General features: G+C 34.3%; 1 protein-coding gene across 6 annotated transcripts in view; it reads left to right on the top strand.

Moving 5' to 3' along the window:
* Positions 1-27,105, top strand: part of LOC114666111 (protein quaking) — a 1,435,209-nt gene that overhangs the window by 117,972 nt on the left and 1,290,132 nt on the right. For all 6 annotated transcript variants that reach the window (XR_007933560.1, XR_007933559.1, XR_007933561.1 and 3 more), the window contains exon 3: positions 26,746-26,862. Coding sequence is in view for 1 of the 6 variants with exons in the window: in XM_028820846.2 (XP_028676679.2) it covers positions 26,746-26,862 (117 nt within the window). In the remaining 5 variants the exon portion in view is untranslated. The remainder of the gene's footprint in view (positions 1-26,745; positions 26,863-27,105) is intronic.

Below are 27,105 nucleotides of genomic sequence, written 5' to 3'. Positions count from 1 at the left end.
AAAAAAACACACACAAAACTGTTTTGCCTCACACTCAGTGGAACCATTTCAAAGTTATTCTCCCTGTATGTAATGCACTAGTAAGTGAAACTCATTTCTGGTCTTATATCTTTTCTGTTATGCGTTGTCAAGCAGCCCATTATGAAAATGTGAATATGTCTATGATGGACATATTTTGACAACCCCAAGTGTGCAGTGAACTTTAGAGTTGAGCTTTGTGTATTTTATTTTGGCAGCCATATGACAAAGATTAATGCAACATTCTTCCGCAATGGAAAAATCTTACGGAAGGGTACTATAATAAACTATAGTAAAGATAAACTACGTTATATTGTATACCTAAGACAGTCATTGGATTTTGTATTTTTTAATTTTTTTTTTCTTTGATACTGCAAATATGTTAGAACAGCTCACCCTATCAAGCTTGTTTAGCTCATAGCCAGATGCTACCAGTATTTCATCCTGGACATTTTTAAAAAAAATATGAATATCTAATCCTTTTTTACTCTCATGAGCACATTAGTGATGAACTAGTGATTTTGGCCTTGTGTCTAATGTAGCTAGAATCAACTAGATATGCTTGCTAAAATTATTGATTTGAAAATGGATGAATAGTTGAACACATGCAGGAAATCATAAAGACATCTCTAATCAGCTAGCATGTGCACATTTTTGAGGTATTTTGAATTGCATATGCATTATGCTGTGATCAGGAATGCTCATGTTCATCATGTTTGTGCAGAATTGCAATTACTTGTGTAACATCACAAAGTGAGCATGTGATAAAAAAAAGTGTACGGTTGATTAACGGATTTTGTCTCTGCTGTTTCTGTGCACAAATTAGAACTAGTAGCTTGTATGTTCTCATCTTGGCAGATGGGGACAGTCTTTATGGCATGGAAAAGCAGGTTCTGTTAAAACTTACAGTACTGCAATGAACTATAGTACTTAAAAACTATTAGCAGGAGCAAATGCTTTTCCACAGCCTTGGAAGGATATAAATAATATTATATTAGTCTTACAGAGTAGGAGACAGTTGATTGTTGTTCTTTTTTGATTTGCAAACAGAACCCTGTTTAGGGCCTAGTTAACAGTATAATGGCTGTATATCTTAATGTACTGTTTGTTTCTTTTACACCTAGTTCTATATGCTTACCATCTACTTGAAGGTGTTGTGGGGTGTTTACAGAATTAGATACATGCCCATGTTACTGGAAAGCTATCAAGAGCTCCTTACAGAATAACATTATGATTGTTAAACACCTTGCAAATACAGTGTGAACCATAAAAGGTGAAATGTGCTGGGATGCTTGGTGTACGCTTGACAGCTTGGCTTAAAGCATCCCTGTCCCAGCCCTTGGTGAGTTGCAAAGGGTTGTCTTTTCATCCAAAGACAGTTCCTGCTTTGATCCATTTGGTGCTCTCTTTTTTTATAATCCACTGCAGACACTATCCTTTCATTAATTAAATTTTATATAGCATCTTTCACACCTCAAACTGTCACCTACCGTGACAGAAAGAACAATAATGTAGGATTAAGCTAGATGTTTGCTTACAGCATATGTAAAGGAATGCTTTACAATAGTAAACGGTAAGCAGTAGTTTACATAATTATAAAAATATACAATATAAAACTGTTGTAAAGTAAACCTGGTTAACACACATACAGTTGCTTAAAGATTTACTATCTGTAAGCAATCTGCATAGAATCTGCCATTTATTATGATCTACTGTGGTTGTGCTAGCAAGTGGCCAGGAGCTACTAGCTAGTTGCAGAAAACTACTGAAACACAGGAATTTAAACATTTTTACAACATAAGTACATTGTAAACTACAACATGTACACATTTTTAAAGGTATTATGTGTGGATCCCCATCAGTATATTATATAGCACACTGTCAGAATTTATACTTTATCACATACAGTATGTGGAATAACTCTTGCAGCAATACTGATCAGTAAAGTATCTGCCTGTCTGTCTAGTAAGATTAAACACTTGTTACTCAGCTCTTGAAGTAAGTAATTGTGTGAAAATGGTTTATCATGTACTGTAAGTTGGAATTAAAGTCTCATCAATACAAATAAATAATGTACAGTTTTATTTGCTATTAAAAGTAAAGTTTTCTGAACATATAATGAAACAAAGTCTGCTTAGGTGGTGTAGGTCAGATTTGACCAATAATAATCAAATCATACCTGTGACAAATTAAAGCTGTAATAAGTATATTTACTGATGTTGCCTTTGGTGGGAAAAAACTTTCAATATTTCATAGAAATATATATTGTACTATGCTTGACATAAGCCCCTCTTAACAACAGAAACAGAAACACCTATTTAAACTTAGCTGTGCTGTGACAGTAACTAATAATAATGTACTTAGAATTTGTTTTCTTCTGACAGTTATTTACTTTTAAGCACTATAACCAAGCCTGGAATTCAGTGGAAAGCTAAAAGATTTCCAGGAAACTCCCATTCTAATATAAAGGTGTCATAACAATTTATAGTTTTTCTTTATCCTCTAAGCATGTACAGAATGTCTTCAAGTACAACTCTCATATAAAAGGCATGAGCACTGATATTGCATATGTCTTTCTGAGACTTGCAGGAGCTTGCACTTTGGTAGGCTTGCTGCTCTGATTATCAGTTAATGTGGAGGGCTGATAGTATAAAATGAGGGTTAGTGCTGCCCTGACTGCAGACACAGTTAGTGGAGTCTCTAACGCAGCCTTCTCTTTTGGCAGTGACAAATAGTCTTGGAGAAGCATGGCGGGCATTGCTGTGCATCTTCAGCAGATAATGCAGTCATTAAAAAAGTCAGAGGCAACACAGCAGAAATAGAGTGAGGATTGAATTTGCCAAGCATGAAATAAGTTTTTTTTTTTTTAGATAGAACAGTACGTCTTGTTTCAACAATGCAAAATATATACAGTACTGTATTAAAATCCCCAATACTCAGTCACTTATGAGCTAAGTAGTATTTTTGGAAAAGTATGGGGAAGTACAGCCAGTCAGCCTTATTCTTACCTATCTTAAGTTAAGCAGCTGCCGGTTTGACATTAGAGTTAAAGCTAGTGGTAACAGCATGATAGCAGGACAGTAAACCAGAAAAATGCAGCAGTCATAATGGATAACAGAGCATAATAAAAATATGGACATCAGTCAGATATGTAAAATTATCTCCGAATGTTTGTAAAATATTGTGTATAATTTATAATTAGTGATGCTACCATTGCACCGATGTAAACTATTCGATGTTAGTCTCCTTGAGATTAATTTAAAGAAAATCTACTTTGACACTTTTTATACAGGCAAATTTAAGGTGTGTTTAATTCATTCAGACTGCTTTTAATTTATCTATCACTAAACAGGATTCAGACTTGCATCATAATGTTTTTTTTTGTGCCCTGTGTTGGACTGGCAAGGTATCCCATCCAGAACTGATTGCTGAAAGTATTGTAGAGCTAGAAATTCAGCTCCTCACTAGCCAGAGCTGGATAAGTTGGTTATAAAATGGATGGATGAATCCATGAATTTTAAAAGAAGTTTTTGTGAGCCTCAAAGATGTGAAAAATTGAGAAACATTCAGACTGGATGTATATGCAGTCAAATTATGTGCAGTAACAAGGATCAGTTGAATAGCCAAAAGAAGGAAATTGATGCTATCACAATGTACATTATTACATGTACTGTTTTTATAGATACCATTCAGTGCTTTTAACACACTTTTAACTGGATTATATAAGAATGAGCAAGTGTCTTAACATTTTATAGATTCTTTTTAATGAAAATTCATATTACAACTTGGTAGAACCTAGTTTATAAAATGTTGTGAAGGTATATTTAGTATAACTTTACTTTCTTTGTCTCTCTTGTTCTTTCTGTCTCTTATTTACTTATTTAACAGACTGTTTTTAAAATCTGTTATTAAAAAGAAAGCTCCCTTTATATTATATACTATATCTGTCTGTAGTTTGGGTGTGCGGTGGTTAATTATAGAATATTTTTTTTTGAAGTTTTACTGAATATTTATTGAACGTTTTTCCATTGTATATACGCAAGTCTAACAATGCAGTCAAGTTGTGTAATTGCAAGAGTCCAGTTAGCATTGATTAATGCTAAGCTGTGAGTGATTAAAGCTCTTTTGTAGCTGTCTTCAGAAATTTGAACAACACATTAATTTTGTCTTCCAATGTGTTGTTTTTTGTTGCGTATTAAATTAAAAGTTGGAGTAGCTAATGATAATCTAAAGAAACAAGAGCAATAAAACAATTTATTATTGATTTACTTTTATTATATGAAAATTGTTCAAAGCCTGTCATTGTTAATGAACCTGGAAAACTCATTCATAGATAGACATAGTTTATTTGTTATATATATATTCATCCATCCATTTTCCAAACAACAGCCCCCAACACACACACAAAGTTCTATCTTGGATAATGAAGAGCTTCTGCAGTCAATAGCAGACTTGCATGTGGCAGTAGAATGATGAGACCTGTCCGGATGTACCACGGCTTTCAATGTAAAAGCATCAACATCTAAATATCCAGATCCAGCTTGTTGTATCCACAGAAGGAAAATACTGTTAAAAGTCTGCTCCATCCAAAGTTGCATGGTTGAAGACACCAGCATTCAGAATAGATAATCTTTTATAATTGAGTTAATCGTTTAAAAATAAGCATCAACACGATAATTCAACCAGATATTATGTTCATATCCCTATTCGTCATTGTTGCTAATGAATTATTTGTGTGACTGTGCATGAAATACTGTATTTAAACTTGATAATTTAATATGTAACTGTATGTAAATTAAATGCATTGTGAGCCACATCAAGGGAAAGGCAGTAAAATGTAGTATTATTATTATTATTATTATTATCAAAGCTTTCATTTACTTACAGTGTATATGAATTTTAGCCAAAAATAAATACATATGTATACCCAAATAGGTACAATTATCATATAACACATAAGCAATAACACCTTTAAATCAGATAACAACTTTTTTGTATAGCGTGTTGTAGGTTACTTTTTTGATATTAAATTTAACTGCTGAAAGTATAGTTATTTTTAAAACCATCTGGCAAATATTTAAGCAGAAAAAAGAAAGATTGTTAAATACAGTATATTTTTCCAAGGAATGTGAATGTGATGGTGCGATGTGGCATTTTCCCTAGTATCATATGCCCCCATAAAGCCAAAATGAGCCTTTTGATTTATTTTCTTTGGTTTCTGTAGAAACTGTTTACGTTTTTTTTCCAGGTATAGTAACATTATTTTATTTAAGTAATAGAGCAGAACTAGCAAGATAAGTCAACAAAGAATTAATACATACATACATATTGATTTGCTATGTATATTAGAAGTAAGAAAGAAATGTGTTGCAGCAAAGAAAGCAGCAGGCTGTGATAATTTCTTTTTCTTTTCATTTTCCTGTGCAATATGTCTCACATAGGAATGACCTTGACTTTTTATTTTAAACATATGATTGTTATGCCTTTCTGTAAAATAACATTTCAGTGTATACTTTAACTTAGTGTTGCAATGTAAATGGAATATATTTAATAAGTGTAGATTACTTATTATTGCAATTAGATCTTGATATATTTTTGGGATACTTTTTTAAATTTTAGTTTTTTAAATGCTCTCATTTTTTCTAAAGGCTAACTTAGCTATAGTGGCTTTTTATTGTATTTTCATAACCATCATATCCTGAGGTGGTTGTTGATAAAATTTTTATTATTAATATATAATAGAAACAAATTATACAAAATACACATTTTCAATAAGGTTACAAAGAGGCTAGTAGTAAAAGAGAAGATTTTAGGTATGTATCAATAGTATTAAAACAAAAACAAAACCTCTAAATTTGCCCACCATGTCCCTACCCTGAGAAAGACCTTGTAGAGTAGAACTTAAGTTGCCCATGTGGCAACAGGTAGGGCACAACAAGCCCCCCAAAAAGCCCAGACAGTTGAGTTCAGAGAAGCAACATTAACTACCTGGGTTCAGACCAAATGCACTGCCTCTTACCGTTTTGTGATGCTGGATCTGGATGACTGGTTAATTCTTGGCTTGGATGGCTCAAGAAACAACAGATTAAATTTCTGTTAAGTATTTAGAACAAGATTTGCAGCAATCATACACGGTGAAAACAGATTTCTTTGGTGTAAATTTGGGGTTTTGTGATTGGTGATTAGGGGAAGCATGGCACGGCTGAAATTGAAACAAGGGAGGACATTCATTTTAATAATCTCAGAATAACAATGGAACACAAGAAAAGTGAATATTCTTTTAACACATTTAAATATCTGGGTATATTTGGTAGATACAGTATCAATGCCCAGATATTTAGGCAATTTAGTCTGCATGATTGAAGATTGGAATATGTATTTTTTGCATGGGAATTTAATGGGAGCCAAATTGGACCAATTAATTCCATTTTGGAGGAAGATGCCTCTATGCAGGCAAAATTATATTTAAATATTATTGAAGTAGAATTTTATTAGAAAAAATTCTTGAATGACATGCTCTTACTGTATCAATTTAGATTTTCAATTGTGCATGCCGAGATCATGTGCAAAGTAACCATGAAAAGGTCAGCAAGCAGTTTGATCTTGGGTAAGAATTCACTATTGCACTTTTGAACATATCCATTAAAAAATAAAAAGCAGTAGTGCATAGTGTTTTCTACAACCAGTCCCCAGTTACTTAGATAGCTGCTAAGATAGAGATAGATGCTTTTTTAGTTCTATATGCCAGTGATATATGTATTTTTCTCTATCACTTTTCTTTGAAACAAAGTAGTGCAATTTTAAAGCATAGTGCTACTAGGATCACCATTATCACCTTGGAGTTCCTGGACACCATTTTGATTTCTGGTGAATAGTGCTTTAATTGTTGAGTTTGTATTGTCTTTCTGTTTTCATATAGATTTCTTCAGAGACTCTAGTTTTTTCTCAAATGTCAAACTCTTGGCAGTTGTGAATGTGTATTGGTTCCATACTGTTGAAGGGCTAATTGTTCCTACTACTCACAACTGGGAAACAAGCAGTTGAAATTAGTAGATTTTTGTGAAGGTTGTAAGGTTTTTTATTTGCTCACATTTTGGCAAATATTTGGAAGGTTATCACAGGAAGGTGGCATGATGACTTATAAGTTATCTGCAAATTCCTAAATTCACATTGTGGTTCAGCCTTGTTGTAGAGTTTGTAGTATTCACAGAAAAGCCTACATAGACATTGAGACATGGCACAGTTTTCTAGTATATTTCAAAGACAAGCATGTTGGTTAGTTTGATGATTTTAAATTGGTCCGATGTGAGTTAGAGTGATGTACTATGAACTAACACCCTGTCCAAGTTTGAGTCCTGTTTTGGATTAGGCCTGTTTGGTAAAAGATGGATGTCATCATATGATATTTACACACTTTAGTTTCTTTTAAAAAATATCAAAGGTAACTGTTTCCCCAGGTTGTACCCAAGCTTTCTAGCCCTGTAAATATAAGATGAGAGTTTTTCAAGTCATAAACCACTCTTCTTATTATACAGCACATTTTTGAATATTCTGAAGGTAAGGGGTACCATGTACATCTTAAATAAATATGTACATAAAATATTACAAAATGCATTTCCTTACATTTAGTACCTCAGTCACAGCAATAAAAGTTCTGAACCATATAAATGTTTGCATTTATAGTTACAGTTAAACGAAAGTGCTCTGATTATTCATTTTCATATTAGCGTTTCCTTTTTTATAACATGAAGTTGTAAAAGTGAGCAGCAATGGAATTAATACAGTACGTTATTACAACCCATGAAATAATTAATTTCCACATTGCCATCTCTTGCTCATTTATCTTTATAATAAGACTATTCAGGGTAATTTTAAGTCCACTGTGCTTACATTTAAACTAATTAGATTTAATTTGTGTTTTACTAAGCTGATGAAAAAATTCCTGCAATGTACTGAGAGGACAGGAAATAGCAGCAGGACAATTTGTGAAAGTTTGCATTATGCACTGTAAAGCAGAGTAGAGGTAAATGAAACTTTTCTCATTACATAAAGATCAAATTAAACGAATTTAAACTTAATTTCTGCACTCATGCCTTTGTCTGACGGTCATGCCGCTATGTTGACTCTACACAAACACTTGCTATGGTAAAGCTGTAAATATCTAACCAATTAAAGCACAGATTATAAAATTTAGCAGAAGTAGCCAGTATGTCTTGACTGGGAGAATTAATTAATTAAGTTTTGCCTGGTTCATTTTGTCTTAGTGAGGCAGTGATGCTCATGTTGTGTAGGTGTATTGTATATTTGTATGTATTTGTAGATAGATAATTGTACTGAATGTATATTTTAGAGGAGAGGGACAAAATAAAAACCTACTGTCCAATTTAACAAAGTGTTTAGTGCAGTAAAGCACTATAATGGTCTAATTTGGCCTTTCAGGTAAGTTTTTGGAGAGTGTTGATCTGGGATCTTTACTGCCATTTGTAATATTAGTGCAGCTTGGGTTTGGTGTGAGAGATAGTCGGTAGTGCTTAGGGCTAATGAAGCTGGGGATAGTGTGGCAAATCGAGTTTCCACTTACCCAAGGTGAGCCATGTGAAAGCAGGGCTGGTGGTAATACCACACAGGCAAAGGATGAGGCAGATCACAGGGACGTTATGTGGCGGTTGTGGAAAGTCTTAAAGCTGAGCAGTGTTTGCAGAATCAGTTCAAAGAAGGAAAACAGTCGAAAGACTGGTATATCTGCAGCTCCAGTCAAGGAGGTTTGCCTGCTCACTTACAGTTGACAGGTCACCAGATATTCACACAATGTTTAACATTTATGCTGCATTACTTCACTTGTTTTTTTTGAGCATTTCATGAAAACGTTGCACGATTTCACTAATCATATGTATATGGAGTAGATTTTTTGTGATACACATCATTTTTAGCATTGTTTATATATTTTGACTTTCATGACCTCTGAGTTTCTGTGATCTTTCGGCAAGCTCCAAAAATGTCCCCATTTAATTGTTCGCAATCAGCTTGTGAATAACTGAAACTGCGAGGGTCAAATTTGCAAATATGGAGGGGTTACTCTGACTCTCTCTCTTTTTCTCTCCTTCCTCTTCCTCTTTACATATAAATATAGTGTGTGTGTGTATGTGTGTGTGTGCGTATTTATGAGTATACTGTGTTATATATATATATATGCACATACACTGTATATACACACAATATATATTTGCGGTGTTAAGTCTTAGAATGTTGTTTTCTTATTGCTTGTAATAATTAGGTGTACCTTATCATATATATTAATATTTTAATTTGGCAATTACATTTTTATCATGTTTATTGAAACTATTAAAACAAGTCACTTCAGCCTTGATTTCCAGCCAATACTGTATGTTAACTGTAATTATTGTAAAATTTGAATTGATAATATTTTTTCATCATGTACGGCAGGAAAGAAACATCTTTAATAAGGAATCAAGCCTCAGCCTGAATGTGTTTAGCTTAGCTGCCAGTCACTGCTGTAAGCATCAGTGTTGTCAACATGTTGAGGAATGTTGACAGGCGCTAGAGTAGAGAGGACACATGAGGCCTACACTGAGAGATAGGAATAAATGAGATCAGGGCTAAATATATAGTGTGAGGTTTATAATGTTCTAGCAACTGGCTTAAGCCTTGCTGTTTGATGTTCTGGGAGCTATAGCCTTAAAAAGGAAGAAAATGCATTGTGACTATAAAAGACACAGCTGGTGGGCTTATCGTTGTGTCCTGTGACAGATAAGGTCGAAGCCCTTTTAGAAGGACAAGCTCTACTGTAGGGTGTAACAAGCAATGCTACCATGTCCATCGTATTGGTAGCTTTTTTGTTAAATATCAGCAGGTCATTTATTTAGCAATATTGCTGCATATTATCTTTTTTGTATCTGTCTATCTGTCTTTTGAGAGTGGTAAGTGGGTAGAACTTTGCATGTGTGTGTGTATGTGGAGGCAAGGGAGCTGCTGCAGGTTTGAATTGTTTTCTCTTGTTGCTGTCTTTTTAGACACTTTCTGCCTTTAGCGTTTTCTATTTTTTCTTTGAGGAAAGGGCACTAAGTATCCTAAGGGTGGTCAGAGTGGTCTTCTCAGGGAGTGACACTTCAGACAGATAAGATTTTGAATTACTTACTTGGCAGCATTGACTAAAAATTGTCACTGATTTTGCTTGCTGTCTGAAAAAAAAATGTCTTTTGGTGATAGACCAAAAATGTAGTTGGTTACAAAAAATCCAATCTGACCCACAGATGAGCAGTGATTTTCCAAGGAATTGTCATTAAAGGTGCCCTTCTTTTCATCCTGCCTATATCCACCAAACCTAGAAAAGTCACACTTTCAAATGCCCCTCTTTTTTTCAAATGAAGCTTTAGAGTTTTGAGTGGTCTAGTATTGAAAGGTAGCAGCTGCCCAGATAAAACATGTTGCTTCTTTTAGACAACATAAAGTTAAGGAATAACTTTTTTGTGGTGCTTAATGTTAAAGCAAATTATTTTGAAAATGCTTTTTTACTACTTTAGAGCCCATTTAAATGTTTTAAAGATAGGAGCATTCAATATATAGCAAGAAACTGCCCAGAGTTTAATGATGAAGCTGCCAATTATAATATCAAAATACCAACCAAAGATTGTGAACCATAAACTCATCCTGCTTCTGAGGTGGTGACTGTGGCCTGCCTGAGTTGAAATTGACAGAAGGGCAACACCTGAGTTGTTAATCTGGTTCATACAGCAGAAGAGACTGTTGAAGATGGTGCAGTGAAGAGGCAAGGGGTTGGGGTTGGTGCAGCTGAGGTTAAGGGCATAAAGCATACTGTGAAGGTAGGAGTGTATGTTTAAGAAAAAAAAAATCTGTGGTGAAAGTTGAAATGGTTTCCTCCGGGCGCTCCGGTTTCCTCCCACATTCCAAAGACATGCAGGTTAGGTGGATTGGTGATTCTAAATTGGCCCTAGTGTGTGCTTGGTGTGTGGGTGTGTTTGTGTGTGTCCTGCGGTGGGTTGGCACCCTGCCCAGGATTGTTTCCTGCCTTGTGCCCTGTGTTGGCTGAGATTGGCTCCAGCAGACCCCCGTGACCCTGTGTTCGGATTCAGCGGGTTGGAAAATGGATGGATGGATGAAGTTGAAATGACAAATGCACAGCAGTCCTAAAAGAGCTGAACAAAAAATACAAGAAACAAAAAAAACTAACTCAAGAAGAATAGTTCCACAATACTTAAGAATTAATTCTCCAGGTCAGATATTCAGTGGCAAGAATGAGGGATTCAATGACTCGTCTTTTCTTTGAAAGGAGATGGGAAATAGGAGAAGGGTGTAGTTTCTCTCAATGAAAGACTTGTTTTAATGGAATTTAAATATAGGAAAGGTGTTGTCATTTATGTGTTTTTTTCAGTGTACAATTACTGTATTTGTTGACTTGGGAAATTTACTGTTCAAGCTGAACTCAAAGAAAGATTTACTAAGAATGAAGGTTGGTCCACTGGCACAAGTCATAGGAAGATTAGCAATATTTTTTGCAAGATACAGTACCTGAATTCTGTCTCCAGGTGTAAAACTAGGGGTGGTGAAAGACCATCTACTGGTTTTAAGAACTATCACTGAAAATATTATGTTTTTTAATATCTACACACCTACAGATGGTAAACAAAGAGAACAGTTTTTTTATTACAAAGTATAACATATTTTAGTGACTTAGTATGACTATGCAATTTTAGGAGAAGAATTCAACTAAATGAGAATTGAATTATGAATTAGACAGAAATAATTTAGAGCCTCATCTTCGATCCACTTATATACTACAGAGCTTACTGAGCAGGATATGTGAAGATTGGTGAATGGAAACACAAGGCAGTGTAAGTACAGGTAAGGAGCAAGTCACTCATACTTGCAAGATTAGATTGTTTATATACTTTTAAACATCTTGTTAACCTTTATTGTACTATGTTAGTTAATATACTTACTATTTGGTTGTCTGTGAGGTTATTTTTTAGTGTATATTGACATTTTGAGTTTTAATTGAATTTGAACTTTTTTTTCTTGCTATGCAACATACTTTCTTGGAATTTCTCTTAGTGTTCCATCCATACACGTAATGAGGTAAATAAAATTAAACAACAAAACATCCAATACATGACACCATCACATTATATAAAGAAGTAGTGGTAAATATATTGCACAAAACACAAATGTATGAAATAATATAGTAAGGTAGAGCTGCGCTGCTACTTCCTAAAATATCAAATAAGTCCTTATTATAAAAACAAACTCAGCACAATAATAACTGTAAAAATAGTTTTTCCTTTTTGGATGCAGTGGAGAAAGAGGGTGATGTGTCTCTCCTCTCTGAAGCTAGGTGAGATATAAGTAAAGTGCATTTGGATTTCAACTAGAACATAGAGTAATCAGTGCTTACCCAAGAGCAGGGCATCACCGATTTGTAGCAGACTGTGGCCTTTTCATTTCCAGAAGAAAGTCGGGAAATACTAAAGCAAAGAAGGTGGCATTCTGTCATCTACTGTTCTCATAAAATTCAGCAAGATCTTTTGCCCTCATGTTTCTAATCTGAGAACAAGTTTGATGCAACAGCTAGGCTATGCTGGAAATGGGGCCAGAGCCGAACAATCCACCATTTAAGATCTACTGAAACCACAAAACGGAGAGAGCTAAATGAATTTCTCTCAAGAACTGTGGATTTTTATACTCAAATGTATTCTAAAGCCTGTGTCAGATTCCTGTTTTTTAAATAAGTGACTTACCAAGAATTCCTATTAAACTGCAAGCTGCAATTCAGCAGGCTCTATTTTAATGTCCTTAGTGTTGCTTTGGAGAGATTAAATTGGAGGAAGTCTCTACCGGAATTGGTGACAGTCCAGTTGGATTTTGTCATCTGCCCTGGAATAGTTTGGGACTGGACTTGCTGACTGTTATGGTGGAGAACTTGAATTACAGTAAGTAATATTGCCTGTGAGCTGTCAGGGGCCAGCATTTATTCTTTGTGCGATTAAGAAGTGATAGCCTTTATACAAACTATTAAGTTATATCCAAAGGTTTGTCTGTCATGCTAGGAAAAGTCAGTCATGGAATTCATAATTCATCCTGGTCAGTTGCTTTCATCCAAATATATCCCATTCATTATGATATTTTTCTTTTTGCATTTCAGATCACCAGGTTTCTTGGCCTGCTCACTGGGCTTATTTTGTTTGATTTGGAGAAAGCTTTTAATTTGGTGGATCATGACTATTTATGGACGGTTCTTAAAAGCTTTGAGTTTCCATCTGCATTCATTTCAGTGATTAGAATACTTCATAGTGACATTCAGAGAATCCTTATGATCAATCAGTTCTCTGTTTAGAGTAGGCAGTAGGGGTCAGGCAGTGCTGTTACTTGTCAAGTATGTCATATTCCTGGGTGACTGACTCCTGTCTGTAATAACCTTTACTACTGCTGTGCTAATCTGTGCCTCAGTGCCCTCTGTCTTTTCCAAAAGCAGTGTATGAGGATGACATTATAGTGCTGTTGGGAAACCAAGCTAATGTTTTCTGTTTTTAAGCACTTTACAAAAAATGTTGTGAGGAAAAATTAGCAATAAAAAAAATCCTAAGTAGTACTCATGGGGAAATGGAGTTAGCAACCTCATTGCCAGGACGATTACAGTGGACAGAGGATGGCTTGATATATTTTTTGGACTTTATCTTGGAAGTGAAATTGGACTAAGGCATTTACTACTGTCTTAGCTCTCCTTAAAACTGAGGGCCCTTATAATCAATAAGATAGCAGTGTTATCTCTGCAGTATATGATGGCATATACAGAGCCTCTTTCTGAGCTTTTAATTGCTATCCAGAGATTTTTCTGGAATGGAAGGCACGGGCTGTAGTAGGGGGTGTTTTATAACTGCCCATGGCCAAAGGTACTTGGGGCCTTGTTGATGTTTACTGCAGGAGGAAAGCTTTTCATCTATAATAACTACATAAACTGTTATATGGGCCAACAGGACTGTTATGAAGGCTGCTTGACAATTTCTTTCCATGCCAAGTGGGGATGCTGCATTTGGAAAATGCACTATTTTGATTGCTATGAGAAATTTTTTGACTTCTGATGAGGAAAAATTGTACTAAAATGTCTTTAGAGCAAATCCTCCAGTAAAGACCCATATTGAGTGGAGCTCAGTCATTGTTTTGTGAGTTTTAGAGTAAGGGTGTTATAATTGCAACATCTGCCTGGATTCAAATGTTATTTAAATCTTGATTTGACACTTAAATGATTTATCACTGTTGGTGGACTGTGGAGAGAAGGATTCCACTCTTTCAGATGTTTACAAAACTGCTGAAAAAGGTGCCAGTATCTCTCCTAATAATAAGTCTGTTATCATAGATTTCCTTACCAGCAAAGACACACCTGAACTTAACTGTGTTTTCCTTCATTTCTGCATTGTTCTTCCTGTTTCCTAAATAGAAATATGTGGATACATTTGATAGCACTGATTGACTTCCTTCAATGAAGCAGTGGGGAAAGGACTCTACAGAATATATGTACAGACATCTTATTGGGATTAGCTAATTAAGACACCACATAAACCCTGGAGGAACATACTTTAGGGGATAGAGAAAACGGTGCCAGCTTGGGTGATTGCTGTGTAAGCCACCATTGAGTAAAAAAAATTCTGATTTACAGTAACACATGCCTTTGGATACAGTTGCTGATAATTTTTGTATCTGACTGACCCCTCAATTAAACACCCTTTCTTTGGGAAGAGAGTGAGTGAGTACCTGTCTTTTGTTGTTTGGTCCATCTTTTGACCTAGCATTTAACCTTCTTTTTTCTGTATTGTAATGCCTGTTATTAATGTTTTCTTATGTCTTTTAACAACTTTATTATTGCAATTTTATTTTAAAAGCAATAAAAATATAACAAAGACTGAAAAAACTTAGTATTCTTAGTATTCTTGCTTTTGCAGGTGAAAACCATGCTTTACTAGGAATATAAATTTAGTAAAATGGGTTGTATCTCTTCATCTGGGGTCTCATGTATAAACGGTGCGTACGCACAAAAATGTTGCGTAAGCCCGTTTCCACGCTCAAATCGCGATGTATAAAACCTAAACTTGGCATAAAGCCATGCACACTTTTCACGGTAGCTCAAACCCTGGCGTACGCAAGTTGTCCACTCGGTTTTGCAAACTGGTGGCACCCAGTGTCAAAGTAGTGCCACTGTTCCAGTGTGGTTTCCCTTTCTTTTTCAGGTCCACATCCCTGACGCGGCTTTGTAAATACACTGAAATTAATCGCATATTGTTTATTAGTTTAAGGCATCTGATTGTAATTAACCTGTAACAATATAATGGTCCACGGAATGGCCAAACTATTCCAAATACCGTAGCTGCTTTAGCGTTGTTACTCTCGCTGCACCTTCTTCTTCTACTTTCAGCTGCTCCTGTTAGGTGTTGCCACAGCGGATCATCTTTTTCCATATTACTCTCACTGCACCACTCGGAGCAGCTGATCGGAAGGAGAATTATTGGTATACAGCATCAAGCACACGCTGCCTCAGCCATGCTGCCTATTTGAACTGCTCTCATCCAACAAACTCTTCAGAGCCTTTCCCGTACGGACCTTGCGGTTCAGAAACAGTTTCATCCCAAGAACTATAAGCGCACTCAATCAGTCCATCAAGTGCTCCTTATAGAACTGTTTGTACTTACAAGTACAATTACCTCACTGTAAACTTGCGATACAGCTATAATATTGCACAACCTACTTCACTTTATAAAGCGCGTATTTACATATGATGACAATATCATTTTTAAGATGAAATGCAATAAAATATGTTTGTTACATTATACAGATAAAATGTGAACGTCATTTAAATAATCTATATTGTTAATAATTAAACATGTGAGGACACGGTGTCACAGCGCTAGCAAGGATCTGGCGCCCCGATTATTCCTGCCTCGCACTGTATTCTTGCTGGTGCTGGCACGACACTGCGGAAAGTCAGATGGATAGAATAATTAAACATGTACTACGAAGATATTTCAGTGCTCCTTAAAAGTTTTGAAGAATCGGCGTTCTAAGCTTACAGATGACTTAACATCTATTACAGAGCTGATTGTGTGGCGATTGGTTACTTGGAGAAAGAAAAGGAAGGACAGGAATTGGGGGTTAGTACGTTTGAAAGAGACAGTACTGCTGCAATAAATGATTTCATCAAAGGTCGTGCATGCCGCAGCAAGAGCCTTGTGTGAGGCATGAACAATCACTGCGCCACCATGTTCCCATGTTTAATAACATGCTTTAGCTCCTATCATCATGAAAATGACATCATGTATATATCTCAGTATTTTAATTATTCAGAGAGCTGTAATGTTACAAATGTAATGGATTTTGTATACTGTTGGAGGAAGAAAAAGGCTGTTTAAAAAGCAGGTAGTGCACATAGAAGATCAAATACAAAACAAAGCATTTAACGTGCTACTTTAGTTACGATGGGATTTGAGAAACTAGTAAATTAAATGATTTTAAGATGAAGTTTATGATGTTCTACTTTAATGACAAAATAAACTACGTGATTAAAATGGAACTTTTTGAGATTAAAGTTGACATTTCGTGCTTTTTTTCCCCACTGTGTGCCTATTTTTTTCTCTCTGTACCCTAATAAGCTTTCATATGACACTCGGACGGTGGGCTACGACTCGCCTTTTCACGGCGACTTTGATATCTGATCACTTCTGTTTTTATTTCAGGCACTGTGCAACTTTGTGAACTTGAACTTTTGAGTTTCTCTGACACTCTGTTTCACTCAATCAACTTCCTTTTGTTGATTATATCACTGTTTAAACCAACAAATGTTTCCTTGCCTCCACTTGGTATTCGCTGAAATTCTTCTGTTTTCCCAAGTGCTTTTGCCATTGTCTTTTCACAGAAGGCTGAGCTTAATGGCTATTTATATTGATTTGTATATTCAAAGAGGCGTAATTCTGGGAGGAGTTGGGGCGGGACAGCAGGCACGTGCACGTGCGTTGCTTTTTACGCTGACCGGGATTTATGTAGCGGAAGCTGGCGTTTGCACAGATTTATGCATTTGGATTTTTTCGTGCGTAAGCACATTTCCGCTTTTGTCCATACACCATGTTATAGTGTGAATTCTACGCACGGCGTTATACATGAGGCCCCTGGTGTTTTAATTTGGATACTTTTTTTTACACTACCATTTTACAAGAGAAGAGGGTTGCTGAAGCATTGCTAAGGATGCACTGATACATAACTGTAGGCTGTTTCCAAGTACTGAGTGAGCTTTTTAATTAGAAAAAAAGAATTATCTTATATTTTCAAAAAAAAATATTAGAACAATGCAATTTTTTTTTCTAATTTTTTTTTTTTTTTTTTTTACCTAATGAAGATGAATCTTTTTCCTTTCCAATAGATATGCATTCGTTAATTCTCAATCCCTTAATGTATGTTTTAACCAAGTAATTACTTCTATTAGATGTGCACTTTAAGCATTTAGTAGTAATATGTGGCTCCTTTTGAAACACTCACCTTTATGCTAAATACTGATTAAATTTTGTCATTTTTTATTTAGATGACATTAATCAAGTAAGCCGTTATACTGCAAAGTGTAAACATCCCATTGCTGCTTTAAGTCTCTCAGCTTTCGAAAAGGTAGTAAATTGTTTAATGCAGGATTCTTATGCACCTACAGTGTACCACAAATCAAACAATATTGCCATTATTAATCCTCCTACATATAAGCATCCCATTTGAAGTTGAACTGAGTGGAAAAGATACAAGATACGATTCTGTAGCCACAAGCAATGGTTGGTTCTCCATTGGAGTAGGATAAAATCTATGGAAAGAGGGGTGATGTAGTATGCAGTGTAATTACTGTGAGATACTGTAGTATTGATAATCACTGAGCCACTATGTTTCTTTTCTCATTTTAAGCCCAGAGACTGTTCTCTGAAAATAAGTTATACAGTCATTTGACTGAAGAAATAGTAATGTTGAAGGACTAATTATTTTCAGTATTAAAATATTTCTGCACACATTCAGTTTACATTCAGTCATTTTAATAACTTTGAATTCAGACACTTTTACTGCCTACTGCAAAAGCAAATACACAGTTGAACTGTTATGAAGTTACTTTTTTAAATCAAACAAACTCATGAGTTTTCTCTGAGTGTGAAATGTTTATTTTGGATCTGTAAATAAGAAAAGGATATTTTAGCCTTTTCAAGTGACCTGTGTATTTTTCAATTCCCTGGTGGAATCCTGATTACCACAGCTATTGCGCCTGGCAAAGTGTGCAGAGCACAGCAGCAGGGATGCAAATCTTACATTCAGTCCATGCTTAGAGGGTCATGTCTGATTTGAGAGCTGATGGAGCCATTTTTAGAGTGACTGATGCCTAGTTCCGTGTGACTAACTGGGAATTGAAAGGTACAGCTGTGTTTCCTTTGGCTAGATTGATTCTGATCACAGTTGATTTACGCATTTGCTTCTGCAGTGTCACTTACTGTATTTTCTGTTAGAGTCAATGCTCAGTTTTCTTCTTCTTTTTCCCGTCTGGTTTATCTGATCATTGGCAAATCTGACCAAATTTATTTAACTGTGTTCTACATTTTTTGGGTGAAGTTTAATAAAATTTGCCATTGCATTAATAGATAAAGCAAACTAGGCAAGATGCTATATTAAATATGTTTTTGATTACTATTATTGTAAAACTGAAAATGACAGAATTATCCTAAAGATTTGAAGTCATGTTTTTTTAGAACAATTGTTACTTTTAATTTAAATATTAAAGAAGAATATAACCTAGATTGCACTAATGTGATTAAAAATTATACAGTCTAAAAAAAGTCTAAACAAGGCCAGCTGAAAAGATTAAAAGGTCCCATCATCACTAATTGCTGTCTATCCAGCCTGTAACAATTTGACCAACAGTTGGCCACCTACTAATATTGGGCCTGCATGACTTATAGACCTGCGATGGAGAGAGTTCAAGAAAAACAAGGTTTTAGAAGGAGGATCCCCAAAGATTCTGAGAGGAAGAGAAACTTAAGAGATTTTCAGACAAAGGCCAGTGCTTTCACTATGTAAAGATGAAAGGGAAAGCGGAGAGATCCAGGATTAGCAATGAATAACAATAGAGTGAATTCAGGATTGAAAGCCAGGCACAAATGTTTAGAAGAAATTGACTAGGGTCACTACCAAAACGTGAAAAAAATTACTAAAAACATGTAGAGAGCAGAAGTGGCAATAAAGGTCATTCACCAGACCCATAAAATAATACTGTACTTTAATTATGTAAGAGATGCAAGATCTAGTTGGTGAATGAACTTAGAATGGGTATGTTGATAATTAAGGGTTTTAAAAGAAAAGTGGGATATATCTTGGAACATTGCTTTTAAAAATGAAGGGGAGAAATGGGAGGTCACATATCCAGATTTGTTATAATTGTGAAGGACCATAGGCAACTTGATGCAAGATGGTATTTGGGTCAGAGATGAGCATCAGTTGAAGGGAAATTGATCAAAAGAAATAAAAAAAAATGTAAGGTAAAATGATGAAAAGACAGTAGAACACCACATGCGTTAAACATGGCATTGGAAGTACATAAAGAAAGTAACGGAGGGAACAGAGTACCTGCACTGTAGACATCAGAACGTCCCTCTTTATTAAAAATGTCTTTGTTTGCTGATGCCCAGGTGGTCCCTGGGAAAAATGGTGATGAAGCATCTGCACATTCAAAAAGAATTATGTAAAAGAAAACAACTAACAGTGTTACACAAGGAGAAAGTAACAGGAAATAAAGCTTCATATAAGAACAGATTTAGGGTTGGAAAGAGAAGCAGATGCAAGGGAAATGTTTGTAATCAAAGAAGTAATCAGCTGTGAGATAAAAATGTTAGGGATGCTCCGTTCATGTTTTTTAGGGCTGATACTTATCACCGATTTCGTGTTGCTGGATTGGTTACTTCTAATATAGATTTCCATTTTTTTTTAAATTTTATTTTATTTTAATCTCTTTAAAAAAAATTACATTGAGTTCCTGTATAATCAGATGAGAAGAAGCCTTATGTTCTATATTAAAGTGTTAACCTTAGTATTTTTATAATTAAATTATAGACCACAGGTGCTACCTGTTCATTTTTTATGAACAAAATTAAATTCTGTAGGCTTATTGTTTAGTGACCATAAAAAAATAAAATTCCCTTAAAATACAGTTTCTTTAACTAATAACATATGTAGAGATAATATGAATCCATAATGCAACTTACATTAAAGAAAAAAAAATGCTTCTCATAATTACAAGCTATCATATTGATTTCTTCTCTAATGTACTTATCTGAGGTAAGGTTTTAAAAAGAGTAGTTTTCAAAAAAAAATTATATATATATATATATATATTCTCACAAATTCATTCAATTAATTGATGTTGGCAGTTAAGTACTGTTTAAATGAAGATAAATATACATGCACTTATGTTTTAGTAATTTTTAATCATTAATTGTCCTACAGCTTTTTTGCTGTTAAAATGTACATTTACTATATTTATACAGGGTTTTTTTGTTTGTTTTTTTCCCAATATACCAGGTAGGCATTCCTAATTCTTGAGGTGTAACTACCTGTATAAATATGGGTTATCATTTTAACTTTGCAATACTTGTTTCTTACCAAAACTTATTCTTTAGGCCACATTTAAGAAAATAATAAACACACTACATACCTTTTAAGAAATCTGCAAATCTATGAAAGGTTCATTAGATGTTTATCAAGAAAATAAATACAAGGCTAACTAACATGCTTTACAAGTTTACAAGTAAAATAAACCAATTTTGTTGTTATGCTATCCAGTCTCTTGTTTACTAAGCAGCAATTTCATATTCTTCTTTATCTTTTCATTTCCTAATTGAAAACGTGACCTGCTCTGCTTAACTCAGGCTTGGTCAACATCTAAACGAAGACAAGCAGTGTTCATGTTAATTAAAGGATAAAATGAAAAGGTCTGAATTCATTCAAGTAGCTTTTTTGCTCTTTCTCGAACTGCACAGGATGACTCCTTCAATTCCCTTTTCTAAGTTTATTTCTCTACTTTCTTTAATGTAAAGTGTAATATTTTATCTTCTCTTTCTCTGTATCTCGCTCTAGCTGTCTGTATCTGATAAAGTCTGCCTTACCGTTCTCTGTTTATGGGAAGTTTGTAGCAAAAAATGTCAGGCGCTAGCTCAACTCCTATAATACCTTGTGTAAAGGAGCACTACAACTAAATTACCATCACGCTTATTTTTGAATCTTCTCTAGTAAAAATCGGTCTATTTAGTTCGGTGACTGATTGATCAGAGTATTACTAAAAATGTGTTGAACTTAGATTAAGAGTGATGGCAGAGAGTAAAAAAAAATGATATTTAGGACTAGAATTTATCAGACAATAAGAGTAAACTAAATTTAAATTAGAAATGAATTGCAAAGTGATCAAGGGTGGTGGGAAGTTTAATTTATTTATGTATGGATTTACATCAATGCGGATAATTAATTCAAAACTTTAGAATTTCAAGCTTGGTCATCTATCTTTAACAAATATGAAGGCAGATATAGAGCTGAAAAATAGACATAATACAGCACAGTCTTTCTCTTACCTGTTACTGCCAACAAGTAGCAAAATCTACTGCAACTATAAGGGTTGAAAACAGATGTTACACTAGGAAAAATATCCCTGTTATGCATGAAGAAAGAGTCCATGTAGTTTCTTTTTAGATATTAATATGTCAAAACTTATACAGATATACTGTATTATACAGTATCTTTATAAGAAAAAAATAACACCTTTTGTTGTTAGTGCTTTCTGCAAGCAGTACTTTCAGAGATGTAACTGCATGGGGCTTTCTGAGTCTTATTATTTAAAGTAAAGTACAGAGTTTTTATCCTTTCAAAAGAGGAAGAATCGTTTACAGAAGAAATTAGGAAGAAAGGTCAGGAAAAGTTAAACCAACACAATTAGAATGGTTATATTTACAATATAATTGTTGAAGTTTCAAATAAAATAGACAGTGATGATTTTCCAAAGGCATGTCATTTGAGGTGTTTTGACAAGAAGCAGCTAAATTATTGGTAACTGGCTAAACCAATCCCCACAAATAGCCCCCTCCCCCAAACAACAGGTGGGATAGAATGTGGTATTTTACATTCTAGTAATTGAAAAAACTAAGTTTAGATGATGAATCGATGTTTACACATGCAACATACATTTCTAGGCCCTAGAGAGTTAAATATGTTCTGACACTTAAGTATTTATATTAATGCAAGTTCACTGACAATTTACTCTCAGTTCAAGGTTGGTCTTTAAAAGTCAAGTAAATATTTAGTGAACAAATAAATGATGTCACTGGGTATTTAATGACTATAGTCTTCTGTTTTCAGTGAGATGCAATTATGTGATTACTTAAAACTTACTAGTTGCTGTATATTTAGAACTCATTCTTGATTTTGATCTTGAATTATGTTTTTCATATATATTGCAAATTATTTCTCTCCAGTAAGTTTTCCTGTGTGTTCATTTATATATCACAGATGTTTTCAAGGCAAAGTAGAATATGCTTTGTGGCAATATTTTCTCTTTTAAAGTCTTTACCGTAGCTCATGCATTCCCTCTGGCCAAGTTTAATTTGTTTTTCCTTCTGTTACTGACAAGAAGATGGTTTATCATTCTGTAAACTGACGCTTTTCAGATACTACCAATTAAAGAAAAAAAAATCAAAATTTTCCTCATTATTGTGCTGAATGGCACTTTATCCTCAGCTAATCACATGAAAGTTTTGCATATAATGTGCTTCAGTACAATTTGTGTTATTTGGTTAATCACTGAGAAAAATAATTCAAGACATGAGGTTAAGGCGGGTTAAGGGTTAAATGAATTGTTTTCATTTACTGCCGTTCACTTAGTAGTGACATGGATGTGAATTTCCCCCAGGGGAAATTTGTAAAAATGTTTTATCCAATATTGTTCACAATACTACTGGGTATTAAAAGTATCAAGAATCCAGCCAGACTTGGCTTAATTGGATTTTTTACTTCACATCTGTAAACTTGTGTACTGAATTAATGCTCAGACAAAAAACAGTCCACCAGAATATTAACTTTAACTTCATACACTTTCACTCTGAGTAAAATTATTCTTAATTTTAATATTCAACAAATAGGTCACTATACTGCAAATGAGATCTTTTCTTAAATAAGGCAAAATGCAATAAAATACATTTAAAGAATTTAAAATCACAAGATTGAAATTAGCTAATTGGAACTAAAATAGGGGTGCCTGAATGTTTAACATCTCTTTTAATTTCCAGATATATTAAAATATTTTTTATGTTTTGTCAGAGAAAACTTTGTTTTAAATACAAACTCTGAAATGTTTTATATCTGTTTTATATTTAGGTACCGAAAACCTGTTTTACATGTACAAAATGCATCATTAACGTATCCAGTATTAACTTGTTTTAAGCTTTAACTTCTAATTTTGTAAGATGGGCTTTTTTGTGTTTTTTGCAGTTTCTTCTAAAAAAAAAAAAAGATGTTTCCTGGCAGTGCTAGGCTGTGCAGCTTATTTAATGCAGTTTAGTTAAAGGTGTTGCCTATTAGTATATTCCAATGTATTTTGGGGAGTTTAGGGTGTCACAAGAAAGTAGCCCATTCTTGATGTCAGTGTTCTTAAACGTTTTAGTAGCAACAAAATAATAAAAAATGTTATTTTTCATTTGAAAAGTTATGTTGTGATTTTTTTTTTTTAGAATCATTAGAAAATATTAAGGAATTTTACTGACCATTTTAACATCTGTGATGCAAACTTTCAAAGACTATAACATGTTTATACTGATATAATTTTCATGACCAGAGTTAGAGTAGTTACTCAAAGAAGGTAATCAATTACTAAATACGTTTCTCAAATTGTAAAGGCATTTCTTTATTCATTGTTCCCTGGAAAAAGTAATCTCATTACTAATTCATTTTACTTTATTCTCTAATCCCCCACAAATTTATACTATTTTGAAAATACAAAGATGGCATCCTCATGTCCTTTCAATATTTTAATAAGGAGGAAATAACAAATACCAGTGAATGTGAAACAAGCAATTAAACAAGTACATGACTTATATTAGCACTGTGCCATTCAAATTTATGACCCTTCTATTAGAAGCCTTTAGGTCACAAACCAACTCTTAATAAAAATGCATAAATCTTAGTAATTAAAAATAAAACTGACTTAAGTACTCAAATACTTGCATACATTTAGTCGGTAAATGGTAAAATAATTGCTAGTGTACTGGCAAAAAACCCCAAAAAAAACAAGAGCACTTATTGATTGGGTGAAGCCAGATACCTGCAGTGTTTATTGCATAGCACTTCTGTTATGCTGTTTTTTCATTGCTTTTTATACTGTCAAAAAGGCACATGGTGGTCAAATAGAAAGTATTTACATTTTGTAATTAACTGTCATACATTCTTTAACAGTTAAGATAAACATTCAGCTACCTTGTACACCAACTCCTCTGTTTTCCACTGTATTGTTAAAGAGATCTGACAAAAGACTCAAAATGCAAGTTGGTATATGTTGTTACTTTTTATTTCACAAGACTTAATGCAATTCAATCTGTTTGAATGTCAATGTCTTTTTTGTCTCTGTAAATCCTTGATGAAGAGGCTGTAAATCATAAGAAATATATATATTAATGTAGCTCTTGTAAATTATAAAGGTTCCAGATGCACATTAATGTTCAGTTTGATCTTTTCCCTTGAACTTAAAAAAAAAAAAAAAAAAAAAATCTTTTTGTTAACCATATTCTTTTAATGTGCTTTAAAACTGGAAAAATGTCTTTCAAAGTCAAATTAACATTCTTTATTTCTTAATAAAGACAATGTAATTCTTAATATAATCCAAGTTTAAAACAAACTAACATGCTGTGTTGTAAAATAAAACACATCTCAGATTCACATCCGGCAGCAATGTGAAGTTCAATGCATACATGAAAATAATGTTCAGGTACAGTGTAAATCGAGCAGGAAATACAGATTGGACAGACGTTTACCATCTCAAACAATATGTGAGATGGAATTCCTGCCATACAAGATATTTATGACATTTACATATTATTTGTTTAGAAACATGAGTAATGTAACTAATGAAATCATAGTTAAGTCCGTAGGTATAACATCCATCCATCCATCCATCCATCCATTTTCCAACCCGCTGAATCCAAACACAGGGTCACGGGGGTCTGCTGAAGCCAATCCCAGCCAACATAGGGCGCGAGGCAGGGAACCAATCCTGGGTAGGGCGCCAACCCACCGCAGAGGTATAACATGATTATTACAATTTAACTTATAATAAACTACATTACTTTGCTGTTCATAAATATAACTAGATTACATTAATGCATTGCTGAGTATCAAGTTACTCTCAACTCTGTTCATGACACTGTTTTTTGTGATACTCAGTGCACTAACTTACAAGAACCTCTCTCCATATGATACACACCTTTGGGACAACCTCTGGTATATGGACAGATGAGTTTGATGGTTTTGGTGCTTTTTCTCATAAAACCAGTATTGTGCAATTTCTTTCAGCAAGTCCTCAATTGTGTATCTTGCAGTAGCATTTGTCATGGGATATTGTTACTAGAATCCTGCACGTTTCACTTTGAAGAAGCCTGTATGAACTTACAACACCACAACTGGAAAGCTCCTCCTGACTCAATATGCTATGTCTTTTCTCTAGGAAGCTCATAGACAACAGAGGTAACAAAATGAAATGACATGCACAGGACTTCCTGCAAAGTTTACCTGCTTGTTTGTGGGGAGCTGCTTTTTCATATGCCATCTCGTATATATTGTATTTATTCTAGCCATGTAATGCATTTTTTGTTTTAATATTGGATTTTACAGGACCTATACATATATTTACAAGACTATTAAATTACTTTTATAATGATGTGGTTTTATAAATTACTTAAAACCTATAAATCTTTATAGAATTTAGTTTCTACAGTAATACAGTTCAGTAAGTTTTCAGAACACTTGTTTGTTTCTGAAGCAGATGCGTTGTTCTTTTCTAAAACTGCTTCAAATAATCTAATTTTAAAAATGTATTTAATCTGAGCTAATGGTCAAAGTAATCATATAACATTTTATATGATGTTTTCTGCAGTTGTGAGTAGGCAAACAGTTGTACACTAACACTCCTGGTTTTTGAATTGATTCATGGATCTACCATCATGGGTCAAAATCCCATGCCCAGTCACTGCATGTTCTCTAGTGTGTATTATTTTGAGCTCTACATTATTTTCGATCCAACACCCTAAGTTTGAATCCCTTTTCCATTTATTGTTAATGTGGATTTTGCTCATTCTGTCTTCATCTGTGCTGTTTTTTGTCTTGCTACATCAGTTTTCTGCCTGCAGTTGCCCATAACGTACTAGTAAGTTACAAATTCAAAATGACCCTGTGTGAGTGTAGGTGTGTGCATAGGGTCCAGTCCCCTGACCCTAAATTGTATTAAGTTCCTTTGACATAACTTATTTAATGTCTATGCTCAGATATTAAATTGTCCAGTGGTATAAATTTCTGTACTCACGCATTCACTTTTTTGCATCTAGCTCAAGTAAAATTCATTTATCAATTTTACTTTTGTAACTGCTTTGTTATTCTTCATTTCCTCAGTTTAATTTTGTCGGAAGAATTCTTGGACCTAGAGGACTAACGGCGAAGCAGTTGGAAGCAGAGACAGGATGTAAAATTATGGTCAGAGGCAAGGGTTCAATGAGGGACAAAAAAAAGGTAAGATTAATCAAAATTATTTCTTGGTAATGACTTTTTTGTTATTCATGATGAAGTTCAACAGTCTTGTTTAATGACTCAAGATGAATATGTGTGTTATATGTGTTCTGTCATTAGCTAATGCTTGCTAGGAGGAGAAAATGTTCACAGTTTATGTAGAGGCCCACTGGTGCAGATGTTGTGCCTGACTAGAATGTGGAGAAAGAATGAGATTCCCTGTAAAGGCTAAGTAGATGATTGATT

This window comes from Erpetoichthys calabaricus, chromosome 15, assembly GCF_900747795.2.
Source record: "Erpetoichthys calabaricus chromosome 15, fErpCal1.3, whole genome shotgun sequence".
NCBI classification, from domain to species: domain Eukaryota; kingdom Metazoa; phylum Chordata; class Cladistia; order Polypteriformes; family Polypteridae; genus Erpetoichthys; species Erpetoichthys calabaricus.
The sequence above is the reverse complement of the archived record's forward strand: the minus strand, read 5'-3'. Positions and strand labels throughout refer to the sequence as shown.